The 15441-nt window shown below is 36.7% G+C and overlaps 1 protein-coding gene across 1 annotated transcript in view; it reads right to left on the bottom strand.

Moving 5' to 3' along the window:
• Positions 1-11009, bottom strand: part of lrig2 (leucine-rich repeats and immunoglobulin-like domains 2) — a 35836-nt gene extending 24827 nt beyond the window's left edge. Inside the window, exons 1-3 of the mRNA XM_062996614.1 lie at positions 10825-11009; positions 1646-1720; positions 1267-1401 (exon numbers count right to left, since the gene is read on the bottom strand). Of these exons, the coding sequence (XP_062852684.1) occupies positions 1267-1401; positions 1646-1720; positions 10825-11009 (395 nt within the window). The remainder of the gene's footprint in view (positions 1-1266; positions 1402-1645; positions 1721-10824) is intronic.
• Between the last annotated feature and the right edge of the window lie 4432 nt (positions 11010-15441).

The following is a 15441-nucleotide window of genomic DNA, read 5'->3' as shown; positions in this document are numbered from 1 at the left end:
CTTATTCGCCCACACTTTGGTGGATTTGCATGTGAGGCCAGTCTTGCGCATGAAGAGTTACACAGAGCTGTATTAAGCATAGAGAGCCTTACTAAACTCCAAGTGACTGGCCCCCTCCCCTCCACCACCACTTGCGCAGACACCCTGACCAGTCTTGGAGATCTCTTATCACAGCTGGGATTTCTTATCCCATCTGACCTTCCCTCTCTCAAACACGGCCAATTGTGTTTGTGAGGACGACCAGTCAGGTCGGTGGCTCTGCTGAGAGAACACTCCACATTGGTATGCTAGCGTGTTAGATTGCTGCGCCGCCTGAGATAAACAGTAGATCACGACTGTTTTAACAACTGTGTTACTGATGGTAAAGCTTGTATTTGTATGAAATGTATTTTATTAGTTTCCATACATTTCTAGATCTTAGCAGGTGTATTTATTTAATTACTTTTATCCTGAATAATCTAATGGTTGTTTAGATGTTCTGATAACATACAAATGGAAACGAAATCAAATTACTTTATTAGATAACAGATATTAATATTTACATACACCGACTAGGCATAACATTATGACCACTGACAGGTGAAGTGAATAACACTGATTATCTCTTTATCACGGCACCTGTTAGTAGGTGGGATATATTAGGCAGTAAGTGAACATTTTATCCTAAAAATTTATGTATTAGAAGCAGGAAAACGGTTAAGTGTAAGGATTTAAGGGACAAATTGTGATGGCTAGACGGCTGGGTCAGAGCATCTCCAAAACTGCAGCTCTTGTGGGATGTTCCCGGTCTGCAGTGGTCAGTATCTATCAAAAGTGGTCCAAGGAAAGAACAGTGGTAAACCAGCGACACGGTCATGGACGGCCAAGGCTCATTGATGCACGTGGGAAGCGAAGGCTGGCCCTTGTGGTCCGATCCAACAGACGAGCTACTGTAGCTCAAATTGCTGAAGAAGTTAACGCTGGTTCAGACAGAAAGGTGTCAGAATACACGGTGCATCACAGTCTGTTGCGTATGGGGCAGCAAAAGGGGGACCAACACAATATTAGGAAGGTGGTCATAATGTTATGCCTCATCAGTGTAGAACACATTATGGTTCCACTTTGGTGTTAGATTAATCTTGGTAAAAATCAAATGACAATACCAAAGCAGCTGTTTGCAAAGACAAAAGATTTTGAAAATGCTTTATGTTTTATAATGTCTGGTGTAATCACATTTATTGGCCCTATATTGTGTTAAAACTTAATTAGTAAAAATATAGAACATACAGGTGTTTGAGCTGCATAGGAGGAAACAATCCAGCTTTCAGTTCCGAGATGGAGTTGGAGCTCAGATCCAGACTCTCCAGAGCCGAATATGGCAGAAGCTGCTCGGCCACCACTTCAGAAATCTGGTTATGAACGCTGAACGCACACACAAACACAACATCAGATAGGAGCTCTTATCTCTGTCATTTCCTCCAGCTCTACGGCCATAACACGTTTTAATTAGCAAAGCAAGTAGAAGGATTGAGCTATTTCCACATACAAAAACAAGTTATTCATTAAGAAGTCTTTTCCCAGCAGGCAAAGCTCATTCAGTACCACAAGTAGCGGAAAACATTGCATTGTATCAAACTGATAAACAAGGGATGAAAGAGAAACTTACAGAGATAGCACAGTGATGTTTGAGGTAGCGTCTCCGAGAAAAGGAACACTGGAGAGCTCATTATGATTCAGAGACCTGAAACAAAAAAAGAATTTGTATAATTATGAGCATAAAGTATAATTATGTGCTTACAATGATGGCTTTTTCTAAAGCATAAACAATGCCAATAACTGACATTTAAGACAGCCTTTATTCCCCTGTGATACAAATTTTACACACCTAGTACATTTTTTATGGAAAACAGAAAGAAACAAAATATTTCACAAATTAAAAGGATAGCAAAGTAGGCCGCTCAGGTGGCGCAGCGGTAAAAACACACACTGGAACCAGAGTTGGGATCTTGAATACATCGTATCGAATCTCAGCTCTGCCTGCTGGCTAGGCTGAGCGGCCAGATATGGGTGGGATTAAACCGGATAGGGACTCTCTCATAACTAATGCAATTACGACCTCTGCTGGCTGATTGATGGTGCCTGCAAAAGAGTGCTCTCAGGGTGTGGTGTGTCTCTCTGTACACAGTGCTAAGCTGCACTCGTCAAAGTGTAGGTGATAAGATGCATACGGCATGCTGCCCACGTGTCGGAGGTTAGTTCTGCTCAATCAGAGCAGGGATCGGCATTGGTGGAGAGGAAGAATGATGCAATAAATGCATAAATAAAAAATAAATAAATAAATAAAAAAATAAAAAATAATAATAATAAAAAAAAATATATATATATATATATATATATATATACAGTATATATATATATATATATATATAAAGCGGTTGATGAAAATTACAAAAAAAGGAATTAAATAGGTAAATTAATAAAGTACCTAGTTCTTATCATGATATGCATGCAACTCATCATATAACTTTGCTATCCTTTTTATTTATATATATATATATATAAATAAAAAGGATAGCAAAGTTATATGATGAGTTGCATGCATATCATGATAAGAACTAGGTACTTTATTAATTTACCTATTTAATTCCTTTTTTTGTAATTTTCATCAACCGCTTTATATTGGTTGATATATATATATATATATAAACGCAGCCTGTCTGATTTCTCTGGAAAATATAAACCCTGGAGAGGGCACCAATCCATCGCAGGGCTTCATACGTATACCCATCCTCCCTCAGACTTAGCCAATTATGTATGTGTAGTCGCAAGACCTGTCAATAGAGATGCTGATTCGAACCTGAATCTCAGCAATGCTGGGTTAAGAGAAATACAGGGTTTTTCAAACCCGAGTCAGGGTCGCGAGACAAAAAAATGGATCACAGAAAAAAAAAAAAGAACTAACTTGTGGAGGTTTTACATTACATCTTGTAAACCACTGTGGGACCAGATTACCACTATTTTTATTAATTAAGTATATTTCGTTTTGTGTTTCATATTGATGCATTGTTTGTGTGGCCTGGATCATTGTACAAATCATGGACAAAAAGTTTAAAAAGCCCTGGCGTAATACACCATTGTGCCACCTAATGCCTTATTCACACTACCCGATTTCTGCCCTCGTTTTCACTCGCCGCTAAATTTCAGCACTAAATTTGCTGGCTCGGGAGTAACTCGAAACTCGGCTCTCAATCGCTACGTGTGAACTACTCAACAACTTGATCCGAGAAGCTTGCCGAGAAGAGAGATATCTAGCTTGTCAAATATCTGGATCTGAGTCACACAACTGGCAATGGGTGCTATGTCGAACAGCCAATGAGAACGCAAGATTTGGGGTGAGCGGAAACGCAGGAGAGGAGTTGTAAAAAGGTGAGACATAATATAGTTTATATCAGAATACATCGGCACACACACAAGTTTTACAGTATTTCTGACCTGATCTCTATAAAACATAACACCAACTTTGCATTGCAAAAAATATTTATTAACCTCCAACTCACTATAGAACAATCCCTGCTGCTTGCTTAGCCAAATCCACTCAGATTCATTTATTTTTTCTCCTTGCTGCACATCAGCGCACAAAGTTTGATCGCTCGCTACTTGTTGACGTGCATTTTTGGACATGGTATCATTAACCCCCTCGTCACTTCTCGCGTTTGTTTTCGTGACAAAATGTAGTTTGGGAGATGTAGCGTAGTGTGAACTGTACAGCGACCTGACGACTTGGAAAGTCATGTAGCGTGAACTTGGCATAAGTGCTGGTACTTTATTATCATCTATTATACTTTGACATGGAGCTAATTTGATGCCGATAATGGGCTGCCAACTGTGAATAAGTGTCAACAAACAATGATTTTGGTTGCTTCAGTATATTAAATAAAGTCAACTTCATGTCCAATCAACAAAACCAAATTACAAATTAATCATATACTGTGAAAGACCAGACAAGTGCTATTTTAGCATGACTTAGCTACTGAAAATAATTTTAATATTGTTTTGACTGGGACACAACGGTGTCGAGGATTCAACTATCTGGCTAACAGTCTGGCTGTGGTAAAAAAAAAAAAAAAATTTATTACTCTTGTCTGGTTATTTAATCTAATTCAAATTATCTTCTAGGGCGTGCAAGGAGGATGAAGGTCCCTGTTGAGTCTGGTTCCTCTCAAGGTTTCTTCCTTGTAATAGTTGGGGAGTTTTTCCTTGCCAATGTTGCCCTCAACTTGCTCAACAGGAGGTTTTGGTCCTGGAGTCTGTAAAGTTGCTTTGAGACAATGTCTATTGTGAAAAGTACTATACAAATACACTTCACCTGACCTGACTTGATCATTCCTGCAAATCACCAGTTCCATTGGCAGTAAAGCAGCCCTGAACAGCTTCTTTTTTTGGCAGGCTTGTTTTAAGATGGTTCTTAAATGAGATCTGGACTATTTTCCTTAAGATAAGAAGATAATTCAAGTATTCTTCGCACCCTTTCAAACAGCCCACTGTTCCATGCACTTTGTACTTCTACACTGTTCATACAGATGATTTTCAAACTTAAGCAATGGCCCCCAGTGACATCCCTAACTACCTAAACTTTGAATATCCATGGCCTGTTTCTGTGGTTCAGTCAAATAGGAGCAATTAAACTAGTAATATTTGCACTGGCACAAAAAAGATCACCAGCTGTAGACAACCATACTGAGGAGAATTAGGACACCATGCCACAAAAAAACAACAATTATTTTACAACCTTTTACATAGTCAACATTATTCACTGCAACAGATCCAATTTACAGCTGCTTTTTTCAGATAGTATGAGTATGGGTAAGTATGGGTATGGGTAACAGGTTTGTTTGTTTGTTGATTAGAATTTTAACGTCATGTTTTACACTTTGGTTACATTCATGACAGGACAGGTAATTTACTCGTCACACAAGATTAATCAGTTCACAAGGTTATATCGAACAATTTAGTATCTCCAATTCACCTCACTTGCATGTCTTTGGACTGTGGGAGGAACTGCAGGGCTTGTTTGCTTCAAAGAAGAACAGCATTTATAATTTCACATTTGGGATGAGACCAGAAAAGACAAAAAAATGTCAATGAGATATTTGAAAGGCAGAAAATCACTGATAACCAAAAGGAATTTCAGAGCTGCTTTAGATATTGTTCTTTGGACTAGAAAGTCAAAATTTAAACATTTTGAAAGGCAAAAGTTTCATTACAAACTCACTATTCAATAAGAACAGTATTGTACCACCAAAACATGGTCATACGTGATAGTAGTATAGTAATAGTGTGTGTATGCTTTGTTACAGAGTCATACTGCTTTAACAAAGTTCTCTGAAGTTCAAAGGAAAGCACCGCAAAATGTATACAAAAAAGTATAAAAGTACACTGATACACCACATAGTGCACGACTCTAATTAAAGACGCTGCCTCAGTTAAGAAAGGGGTGGAAGCAGAATAATATGCACTGCTTCCACAAATAAAAAACCAAATCACAGCTTAAACAACAGAGAGGTTTTAGAGCGGACGTGTTATTAACTAACAACCTTTTAACCAATGAGCAAGAAAAAAACAACATGATGGGTTATATAATACTGATTAACACTGATTAACAAAATAAAACAATGTGGTTGTTTATCAGCACAGTTCCATCAATGTTATTTGAACTTAACTCAATCATCTTATAATCACCTCTACTGAAAAAAAAAAAAAAAAAAAAAAAAAAAAAAAAAAAGAATTCAGCTTTACTACTACTGCGATGTGAATAAAACCAGCTTTAACCAGCATTACACATATTAGATAATTAAACAATTACATTTAACACTAAACATACACCGATCAGCCATAACATTAAAACCACCTCCTTGCTTCTACACTCACTGTCCATTTTATCAGCTCCACTAACTATATAGAAGCACTTTGTAGTTATACAATTACTGACTGTAGTCCATCTGTTTCTCTACATACTTTTTTAGCCTGCTTTCAACCTGTTCTTCAATGGTCAGGACCCCCACAGGACCACCACAGAGTAGGTATTATTTGGGTGGTGGATCACTCTCAGCACTGCAGTGACACTGACATGGTGGTGGTGTGTTAGTGTGTGTTGTGCTGGTATGAGTGGATCAGACACAGCAGCGCTGCTGGAGTTTTTAAATACCGTGTCCACTCACTGTCCACTCTATTAGACACTCCTACCTAGTTGGTTCACCTTGTAGATGTAAAGTCAGCTGTTTGAGTTGGTCATCTTTTAGACCTTCATCAGTGGTCACAGGACACTGCCTACAGGGCTCTGTTGGCTAGATATTTTTGGTTGGTGGATTATTTTCAGTCCAGCAGTGACAGTGTGGTATTTAAAAACTCCATCAGCGCTGCTGAGTCTGATCCACTCATACCAGCACAACACACACTAACACACCACCACCATGTCTGATTATATAAACTTATTGAAATTCAGACAATTTCCATGTTCAGATAAGATATACACATGGAAGCTTATATGTTTACTATATTTAGATTAGATTTACACATGGAAGCTTATATGTTTACTATATTTAGATTAGATTTACACATGGAAGTTTATATGTTTACTATATTTAGATTAGATTTACACATGGAAGCTTATATGTTTACTATATTTGGATTAGATTTACACATGGAAGCTTATATGTTTACTATATTTAGATTAGATTTACACATGGAAGCTTATATGTTTACTATATTTAGATTAGATTTACACATGGAAGCTTATATGTTTACTATATTTGGAATAGATTTACACATGGAAGCTTATATGTTTACTATATTTAGATTAGATTTACACATGGAAGTTTATATGTTTACTATATTTAGATTAGATTTACACATGGAAGCTTATATGTTTACTATATTTAGATTAGATTTACACATGGAAGCTTATATGTTTACTATATTTAGATTAGATTTACACATGGAAGCTTATATGTTTACTATATTTGAATTATATTTACACATTGAAGCTCAGATATTTACTATATTTGGATTAGATTTACACATGGACGCTTATATGTTTACTATATTTGAATTATATTTACACATTGAAGCTCAGATATTTACTATATTTGGATTAGATTTACACATGGACGCTTATATGTTTACTATATTTGGATTAGATTTACACATGGAAGCTTATATGTTTACTATATTTAGATTAGATTTACACATGGAAGCTCAGATATTTACTATATTTGGATTAGATTTACACATGAAAGCTTATATGTTTACTATATTTAGATTAGATTTACACATGGAAGCTCAGATATTTACTATATTTGAATAGGGATGTCCCGATCCGATCTCACAGATCGGGATCGGGGCCGATCAAGGCATTTTTAACTGATCAGAAATCGGCTTTACTAATGCCGATCATAACCCGATCTTTTGTTTTACGTCAGCATGTCCGCTGTCCAACAGCGGTGTAATGTCTGCACTGCGAGCGTTTCACGAGGCGGTAGGAGCAGAGCTGCGTTCATTACTGTAGAATTTTACTGTTTATATGGTGTGTGAGTCAAGGATCACACCGGTTTACAAAACAATAACTTCTAATCCGAGTATGAAAACTTCAGGACCATAACATACAGCTTTTACGAGTTTACGTGTTACAAGACTGAACGACATCTCAGTATCAAGCTCTCTGATTGGCTTAGTTATGTAACCGAGCGTCGTAGTGATGCACTCGCTTAATAAAGAAATAAAATACACGGTATATTCACTAATTGTCGGGAGCAAAACACTTTATTAACTTATTCTGTTCCGAATAGCGGACGGCCAGAGCCGAGCACGCTATCCCATGCACTATGGAAGCCCCAAAGGGTCAAAACACACTCACTTTGCATAGACCCGTCCATCATTCATAACAAGAGTGACTTTCCATTTTATTTTGGTGTTCAGGTTTTACTGTAATGCTGTTAAGTAACTTATTTGTTTTTTTTAATATTTAAGTTAAGCTGCTACACCACTTGTGAGTGGAGATTTTTGTTCATTTTTAGTGTATCACTGCATTAAACAGAATTATGTTCTTTGAATATAAAGTTCAAAGTGAAACTGTAATTATCTCACTTCATTTTTACTACAATGCTGCACTAGGTTTGTTTACTTTTATTTTGTAAAAGAACATTAAGCAATAGCTTGGATGCAGGCAATTTATTTCCTACAGCACTGCAGAGCTATTCAGTTGTTAAACATGTACATTGGATTAATTTGAATAACTGTAATGTACTTGAAGTGTGCACTGTGTGAACAGTATTATCTAGTTCTTATCTAGACAATATCTAGAAAATACAAGTATCGGTTTGAGAATCGGTATCGGATCGAGATCAAAATTAAAGATCGGGAACAAAAAAACGTGATCGGGACATCCCTATATTTGAATTATATTTACACATTGAAGCTCAGATATTTACTATATTTGGATTAGATTTACACATGGAAGCTCAGATATTTACTATATTTGGATTAGATTTACACATCGAAGGTCTGATATTTCCTATATTTAGATTGTATTTACACCTGGAAGGTCTGATGTTTCTTATATTTGGATTAGATTTACACATGGAAGGTCTGATGTTTCTTATATTTAGATTAGATTTACACATAAAAGGTCTGATATTTTCAGTATTTAGATCAAATTTAGACATGGAAGGTCTAATGTGTCCTATATTTAGATTAGATTTACACATAACATGTCTGATGTTTCTTATATTAAGACTTACACATGAAAGGTCTAATGTTTTTAGTATTTAGATTAAATTTAGACATGGAAGGTCTGATGTTTCCCACATTTAGATTAGATTTACACATGAAACGTCTGATGTTTCCTATATTTAGATTATATTTACACATGGAAGGTCTGATGTTTCTTATATTTGGATTAGATTTACACATGGAAGGTTTGATGTTTCTTATAGTAAGATTAGATTTACACATGAAAGGTCTGATATTTTCAGTATTTAGATCAAATTTAGACATGGAAGGTCTAATGTGTCCTATATTTAGATTAGATTTACACATGAACTGTCTGATGTTCCTTATATTTAGATTATATTTACACATGGAAGGTCTGATGTTCCTTATATTTAGATTTACACATGAAAGGTCTAATGTTTTTAGTATTTAGATTAAATTTAGACATGGAAGGTCTGATGTTTCCCACATTTAGATTAGATTTACACATGAAATGTCTGATGTTTCCTATATTTAGATTATATTTACACATGGAATGTCTGATGTTTCTTATATTTAGATTAGATTTACACGAAGGTCTGATGTTTCCTATATTTAGATTATATTTACACATGGAAGGTCTGATGTTTCCCACATTTAGATTAGATTTACACATGGAAGGTCTGATGTTTCTTATATTAGGATTAGATTTACACATGGAAGGTTTGATGTTTCTTATAGTTAGATTAGATTTACACATGAAAGGTCTGATATTTTCAGTATTTAGATCAAATTTAGACATGGAAGGTCTAATGTGTCCTATATTTAGATTAGATTTACACATGAACTGTCTGATGTTTCCTATATTTAGATTATATTTACACATGGAAGGTCTGATATTTTCAGTATTTAGATCAAATTTAGACATGGAAGGTCTAATGTGTCCTATATTTAGATTAGATTTACACATGAACTGTCTGATGTTTCCTATATTTAGATTAGATTTACACATGAAAGGTCTGATGTTTCCTATATTTAGATTATATTTACACATGGAATGTCTGATGTTTCTTATATTTGGATTAGATTTACACATTAAATGTCTGATGTTTCCTATATTTAGATTATATTTACACATGGAAGGTCTGATGTTTCTTATATTTGGATTAGATTTACACATGGAAGGTCTGATGTTTCCTATATTTAGATTATATTTACACATGGAAGGTCTGATGTTTCTTATATTTGGATTAGATTTACACATGGAAGGTTTGATGTTTCTTATAGTTAGATTAGATTTACACATGAAAGGTCTGATATTTTCAGTATTTAGATCAAATTTAGACATGGAAGGTCTAATGTGTCCTATATTTAGATTAGATTTACACATGAACTGTCTGATGTTTCCTATATTTAGATTATATTTACACATGGAAGGTCTGATGTTCCTTATATTTAGATTTACACATGAAAGGTCTAATGTTTTTAGTATTTAGATTAAATTTAGACATGGAAGGTCTGATGTTTCCCACATTTAGATTAGATTTACACATTAAATGTCTGATGTTTCCTATATTTAGATTATATTTACACATGGAAGGTCTGATGTTTCTTATATTTGGATTAGATTTACACATGGAAGGTCTGATGTTTCCTATATTTAGATTATATTTACACATGGAAGGTCTGATGTTTCTTATATTTGGATTAGATTTACACATGGAAGGTTTGTTGTTTCTTATAGTTAGATTAGATTTACACATGAAAGGTCTGATGTTTCTTATATTTGGATTAGATTTACACATGAAAGGTCTGATGTTAGCCATAATAAGATTATTAATAACATAAAAAGTGTAAACAATTTCTAATCAGACTTACTACAGTACTATAAACTGGCATTGATTATAAACAGATAACCGAATATCACGTAAATACCAACAATCTGATTACTTGGCTAATCTGATTTTTTGCAGTAATGTGATTGTGTGTGTAAATAGATGCACTCACGGTTCCTTGTACAGAACTATACTGTGTAGCTCCGTACGAACCTTGAGCTTTACCAGCATGTAAACAACCAGTTAAACTCGGCCTGAAACTTACACATGAGTGATCCACGCTGGGATCTCCAGAAGAGGATCAGGTAAGGATTTTCGACTGCAGTCCAGCACTTTAGTTCCATCAGCAGCTTGTGTACAGATACAGGGAGATGGACACGGATCGAGTCCCACAGCAGCGCTCACTAGCACCATAAACAGAGCCTGGGGGATGGGCCAGGCCGCCGCCATTTTCACTCTCACACACACACACTTAACAGGAGCCAACCGGGAAAACTAAGTTTTATAAAGATGTTAAAGTCGCCTTTGAATTTAAATCGAACCAAAGACCGAAACAAATCGGGTGTGAAATAAAAGCGGTGTGTGTTTGATCCATGGCTGAGTTTGCTCCCTCCGGTTTCTTCTTCCGCCTTCCTCTTCTCTTTCTCTGCAGCACTACTACTGATTCACATCCAGCACCAAAACACCCCGAATATACCCGCTTTCCTGCAGGGTGGCATGCAATAATCCATAAATACAGTTTAAAGCATCCGAGGATGGTATGAAGTGTTGCAGGAGTGTGTTTTGTTTTCAAATGTTCTTCCAGCACTTCGCTCTGATGGAAAACAAAAGCAGCTCTCCTGCACCGACGTGCGAGGCCCCTGTCCCGCGCATGCGCACTGCAACATTGTGCCAAACGCCGGTCAACCTGCAGATGGCGACATTTCTCCAAACATCTAATAAACAAACATGTTCGCTTCAGTCAGCTGAACGGTGGAAGCCTCAAGTTTAGTTTCGAACTCTACACTGATCAGCCATAACATTAAAACCACCTCCTTGTTTCTACACTCACTGTCCATTTGTAGTTCTACAATTACTGACTGTAGTCCATCTGTTTCTCTGCATGCTTTGTTAGCCCCCTTTCATGCTGTTCTTCAATGGTCAGGACAGATCACTACAGAGTAGGTATAATTTGAGTGGTGGATTATTCTTAGCACTGCAGTGACACTGACATGGTGGTGGTGTGTTAGTGTGTGTTGTGCTGGTTTAAGTGGATAAGACAGCAGTGCTGATAGAGTTTTTAAACACCTCACTGTCACTGCTGGACTGAGAATAGTCCACCAACCAAAAATATATCCAGCCGACAGCACCCCGTGGGCAGCGTCCTGTGACCACTGATGAAGGTCTAAAAGATGACCAACTCAAACAACAGCAATAGATGAGCGATCGTCTCTGACCTTACATCTACAAGGTGGACTAATTACATAGGAGTGTCTAAGTGAGTGGACACGGTGTTTAATAACTCCAGCAGCACTGCTGAGTCTCATCCACTCATACCAGCACAACACACCACCATCAGAATCAGATTTATTGGCCAAGAATGTGGATACACACAAGGAATTTGTTTCCGGCTGATGGTATCTTTCTAATAATAATAATAATAATACATTTTATTTATATAGCGCTTTTCAAGATACTCAAAGACGCTTTACATAAGACAAATAATCAAAACAAATACGTACATACACCATACAAATCATAGTACAAAATCAAAATAGTACATCAACATCAAGAATAATTAAGATAAAAACAAAGAGAGCAGCATAAGACAGTTCATTAAAAATTAGCTAAATTATGAGAGAGAACAACAAATATAGAACAATTTCTTAAAATTAGACAGAAACAGGACAGATTTACATGCAATCAGGAAACTGAAAACTTTACAAGTTTTAGGATCTAGGACTTCACATTTCTGTCGTGATCTAAGTATAAAAACTATTAAAAAGAATAGCAAAAATAAGTGTTGAAAGCTGAGCTGAAGTCCACAAACAGGATCCTTACATAAGTCCCAGGGCAGTCGAGGTGTTGCAGGACGTAGTGAAGGCCCATGTTGATTGCATCATCCACTGACCTGTTAGCCCTATATTTCCTTCAGATGGGCTAGCACCAATCGTTCAAATGACTTCATGACTACTGATGTCAAAGCTACCGGTCTGTAGTCATTCAGTCCAGTTATGGAGGGTTTCTTGGGGATCGGGATGATGGTGGAGCGTTTGAAACAGGAGGGAACTACAGACAGTTCCAGGGATCTGTTGAAGATACGTGTGAAAATTGGAGCCAGTTGGTCAGCTCAGGCTTTGAGACAGGAGGGAGAGATGTTGTCCGGGCCTGACATGTCAGTGTCAGTGCAGTGCTGAGAATCATCCACCACCCAAATAATACCTGCTCTGTGGTGGTCTTGTGGGGGTCCTGACCATTGAAGAACAGGGTGAAAGGGGGCTAACAAAGCATGTAGAGAAACATATGGACTACAGTCAGTAATTGTAGAACTACAAAGTGCTCCTATATGAAGTGAAGCTGATAAAATGGACAGTGAGTGTAGAAACAAGGAGGTGATTTTAATGTTATGGCTGATCGGTGTATATACTGTATACTGAATACTTCATCAGGTAGACAGAACTGTCTGATATTTAACCATTTTATAAGACACCCATGGAAATTAACGTTGTGGGTATACAATCACTAACTGTAGCTGTTGCTTTGTTACCAACTGTACCCACACCATACGTTAATAAAAAGGGACATCTACAGGATAAGATCAGATTAAATAAAAATAATAATAATCATTTTTTTCATTTGACATTATTTTAAATTGCCATAGTTCTTATGTGTGTAAAACAAATTGGGACGGGAGGGGGCGCTGTGGACAAGTTATTGTTCCACTAAATTCTTAATCTTTTCTTTTCTATATTTTATTTTCCTTTGCTATTTTAATTAATTCATTGTCTGTTTTACCACGCTTGATTATTATCGTATTCAGAGTCGCGGTGGGTCCGATTCACTGTGGGAAACAGGTCGGCAGTCAGGGCAAACACACACACACACACACACACACACACACCTAGGGCAATTTTAGTAGCTCCAATTAACCTGACTGCATGTGTTTGTCTTGGCTACCCACTAAGCCACCTTGCCGCCCTATTTACTGTTTACCCTATGATCCGACTCTCAACCCTCTAACCCTGAACAACAGTCAATCGTTGTTCATGCTGCCGCCCAGCCCAGTCGGAGAGGTAGAGTCGAGATTCGATGCGATGCATTCAGAACCCCAACTCTGGTGCACTAGCGTATTTTACCGCTGCACCACCTGAGCGGCCCCTTATATTTCCTTCTTATTATATTCAGTGTTTCTTCATTTTTCTCAGCATTTCTTATTCGTCTTCACAGTCCTACCTATCATGTAATTTTAACATAATAATAATTGTGCTAGTTGTCCATTAACTGTAATGTTTCTCTTTCTTTTTATAACTGTGAGATGATGGTTCTTTAAAAAAAAAAAAACAGTGATTCAATTCATCAGTGAGATGAATATTAATATCTTTAGTGTACTGTATTTAAAACCAATGATTCATCTAATCTACAACTATGACTATGATTAGAGATTATTAGCTACAACAACCTTACCTCAATTAAAATATTTATTTTTAACCTTTTCAGTATATAAATTAACTTGGACGTCACGGTGGCTAAGTGGGTAGCACTGTCGCCTCACAGCAAGAAGGTCCTGGGTTCAATCCCCAGGTGGGGCGTTCCAGATCCATTCTGTGTGGAGTTTGCATGTTCTCCCCGTGTCTGCGTGGGTTTACTCCGGGTGCTCAGGTTTCCTCCCACAGTTCAAAGACATGCAAGTGAGGTGAATTGGAGATACTAAATTGTCCATGACTGTGTTTAATATAACCTTGTGAACTGATGAACCTTGTGTGTGTAATGAGTAACTACAAAAAAATGTCGTTGTGCAATAACAATAAAGGCATTCTGTTCTCTTCCCGTCATGAATGTAACCAAAGTGTAAAACATGACGTTAAAATGCTACTAAACAAACAAACATATAAACTAACTTAAAATAGTACAAGGCCAATAGCTAGCACATAGACTGATCAGCCATAACATTAAAACCACCTCCTTGTTTCTACACTCACTGTCCATTTAATTAGCTCCACTTACCATATAGAAGCACTTTGTAATTCTACAATTACTGACTGTAGTCCATCACTTTCTCTACATACTTTTTTAGCCTGCAGAGAAACAGATGGACTACAGTCAGTAATTGTAGAGCTACAAAGTGCTGCTCTATGGTAAGTGGAGCTGATAAAATAGACAGTCATCTTAAATGATTTACCTTTTTTTTTGAAGGTGGTCTGGTTGTCTTTTCTCAAGATTCTAAAAAGGATTCTTCTTTTCGTGTCTACAGAATTGCAGTGTTGTATTTTCCCCCTGAACTGAGGGACTATATATATACAGTATATACCTGTATATATATATAGTGGGGGAAATAAGTATTTGATCCCCTGCTGATTTTGTAAGTTTACCCCCTTACAAAGACTTGAACAGTCTATAATTTTTATGGAAGGTTTATTTTAACAGAGAGAGACAGAATATCAACAAAAAAATCCAGAAAAAAAACATTAAATAAAAGTTATAAATTAATTTGTATTTAATTAAGGGAAATAAGTATTTGATCCCCTATCAACCAGCAAGAATTCTGACCCCCACAGACCGGTTATGTGCCCATGAGGCACACAAATTAGTCCTGTCCCTGTATAAAAGACTCCTGTCACAGAATCAGTTTCTTCCGTTCAAATCTCTCGACCACCATAGGCAAGACCCAAAGAGCTATCAAAGG

The sequence above is a fragment of the Trichomycterus rosablanca genome, chromosome 6 (assembly GCF_030014385.1).
Source record: "Trichomycterus rosablanca isolate fTriRos1 chromosome 6, fTriRos1.hap1, whole genome shotgun sequence".
Classification (NCBI taxonomy): Eukaryota; Metazoa; Chordata; class Actinopteri; order Siluriformes; family Trichomycteridae; genus Trichomycterus; species Trichomycterus rosablanca.
The sequence above is the reverse complement of the archived record's forward strand: the minus strand, read 5'-3'. Positions and strand labels throughout refer to the sequence as shown.